The sequence below is a fragment of the Bombina bombina genome, chromosome 3 (genome assembly GCF_027579735.1).
Source record: "Bombina bombina isolate aBomBom1 chromosome 3, aBomBom1.pri, whole genome shotgun sequence".
Classification (NCBI taxonomy): Eukaryota; Metazoa; Chordata; class Amphibia; order Anura; family Bombinatoridae; genus Bombina; species Bombina bombina.
The window spans coordinates 383,691,501-383,694,156 of NC_069501.1; the positions used below are offsets into that span (position 1 = coordinate 383,691,501).

Sequence of the window (2,656 nt, forward strand, 5' to 3'; positions counted from 1 at the left end):
TAAGCAATTTTCTAATTTACTCCTATTATTAATTTTTCCTCATTCTCTTGCTATCTTTATTTTAAAAGCAGGAATGTAAATCTTAGCAGCCAGCCAATTTTAGGTTCAGCACCATGGATAGCGCTTGCTTATTGGAGGCTTACATTTACCCACCAATAAGCAAGCATAACCCAGGTTCTCAACCAAAAATGGTCCGGCTTCTATCACATCACACAAAAAATTTGGGTACAGTGTCCCTTTAACTTCTAATATAAAATGTTCTTTGTTTCTTTGGTATTCTTTGTTGAAGAGATCCCTAGGTAGGCATCTGGAGCATTACATGGCAGGAAATAGTGCTGCTATTTAGTGCTCTTTTAAATGCTAACATTCTTGCAAAACAGCTGCCATATAGTGCTCCAGACATATGCCTGCTCCTGAGCTTACATCCCTGCTATACCAAGAGAATGAAGAAAATTTGATAATAGGAGGAAATTAGAAAGCGTTTTCAATTTGCCTGCTCTATCTGAATCACAAAATAAATATTTTGGGTTTCATTTCCCTTTACGTTTTCAAACACAGACTGGAACGCCAAGCTTGTAAAGCATCAGCGCAAGAAATTATATCCATGAGTCCAATTTTAAGGTTCAGTTTTGTGAAATTTAAAGGGACAGTCAACACCAGAATTGTTGTTGTTTAAAAAGAAAGATAATCCCTTAATTACCAATTCCCCAGTTTTGCATAACCAAAACAGTTATAATAATACACGTTTTACCTCTGTAATTAACTTGTATCTAAGCCTCAGCAGACTGCCCCCTTATTACAGTTCTTTTGACAGACTTGCATTTTAGCCAATCAGAGCTGACTCCATGGTAAATTCACAAGCATGAGCTCAACGTTATCTATATCAAACACATGAACTAATGCCCTCTAGTGGTGAAAAACTATCAAAATGCATTTAGATTAGAGGCGGCCTACAAGGTCTAAGAAATTAGCATATGAACCTCCTAGGTTTAGCTTTCAACTAAGAATACCAAGAGAGATCCAGGCACCTGAAGAGCACAGGTCTTTCCTCAAGGTTGTACAATTAGAAGGGCCAAAGTCAGGAGCCACTACAATGGCAGAATGTGCTGCAGCAACTGGAGATTTATATTCTTGCTTTTCCTCTGATGTTCACCAGATAGGACTGAATCATCTTCTTGTCAACCAAGTGGAAGCTTGTCTCCCTTCAGCTCATCACAAGGACTTCCAACGGGGCTCTGTACAAGAAAAGATGAGCGGTGATCTCAGCTCACTACACACCGAGGTACAGAAGGATCAGCAGGTCACAGTCACCTCCAGCTCTGCCCCAGAGCCACTGCCCCAACGCAGAAAGAGAACAGTCTACCGCCAGGCACAGCTGGATGCCCTAGAGCAGTTCTTCCAAAGCAACATGTACCCAGACATCCACCACCGGGAGTACCTGGCTACACAGATTAATTTACCTGAGTCAAGGATACATGTCTGGTTCCAGAACAGGAGAGCAAAGGTCAGACGTGATGGGCGCAATTCTACCCTGTTTCCTATGCTTAGAGAGCAATGTTCAAGCACCCCAGTAGTCAACAAGGACATTTCCTCTTCTTTGACAATGTCCCATCTTTCAAAGGCTTGGTGTCAGCAGGAAAAATTACATGAACCACCTCATCAAGACCAACCAGAGTGGAAATCAAAGCAATATTTTGGTAACCAATCTCATGAAACGTCACATACTATGAGCAGGCAGAAGATTCTAGTGCACCATCTCAACACATCATCCAGTGTGTTATCTGCAAATCGCACTGGGAACTGGCACAATGTGAACAGAGGTAGACCCGTAATCGCTGGCTTTCAAAACAAAGTGATGGACCTCAGTGTTAGACATGTATCTATGAATGCTGATTTCAAGATAGACTATGATAATTTCCCTCCCAATAGGACCATTGGACCAGAGATGAATGTAGTAATTCCACCAATCCCAAGTTCAAAATCGTCAACAGATGAAAAGAGAAATACTGATTTCACAAAGAAGAAGCCACACTTGACTATTGGCTACAATGGACAATACACTTCCTTTCCAGGCTCTGGAGATAGTGACAGATCTACAGATCTTAAAACAGACTGGAAAAGAAGAAGTTTGATTTCTGTTTATCATCATTTGGATTAAATAAAGACTCTGGATCAATATTTTACTATGTACTATGCCCAATGATTATCCTAGTGTGTAATACTTTGCTGAATACACAGAATTGTAGCATAAAGAAAATCATATTGATATAGTTTGACTTTGAAGCACTAGGAGTGTTATTTGTTTGTCTGGATATTATATTACTCAAGTTATTTGTGATTGTTAATGCACTGTTAATATTATGAGTTCATATTATGAGTTTTTGTGAGATTTTATATATAAAAAAATAAATTTAAAAAAAGCAATTGAAAATTAACTGGAAAAAAAAAAAAAAAAAAAAAAAAAAAAAAAGAATACCAATAGAACAAAGCAAAATTGGTGATAAAAGTAAATTGGAAAGTTGTATAAAATTACATGCCCTATCTGAATCATGAAAGTTTTTTTTTAATTAAATGTCCCTTTAAGAGCACTGTGTCCCCAGAGTGATTATTTTGACATGTTTTAATGCAACAGATATACTTGTTTTATTAAAGTGGA

General features: G+C 38.0%; 1 protein-coding gene across 1 annotated transcript; it reads left to right on the forward strand.

Annotated features, from left to right (window-relative positions):
• Window positions 1–1,093: 1,093 nt before the first annotated feature.
• Window positions 1,094–2,158, forward strand: LOC128652348 (homeobox protein Mix.1-like). The gene has a single exon (XM_053705289.1). It carries the CDS (start codon window positions 1,094–1,096, stop codon window positions 2,156–2,158), a length of 1,065 nt encoding a protein of 354 aa, XP_053561264.1.
• Window positions 2,159–2,656: the final 498 nt, after the last annotated feature.

Excerpts from the sequence above, each read along its gene's own strand:
- LOC128652348 (XM_053705289.1), top strand. The coding sequence starts at position 1,094 with ATGGCAGAATGTGCTGCAGCAACTGGAGATTTATATTCTTGCTTTTCC.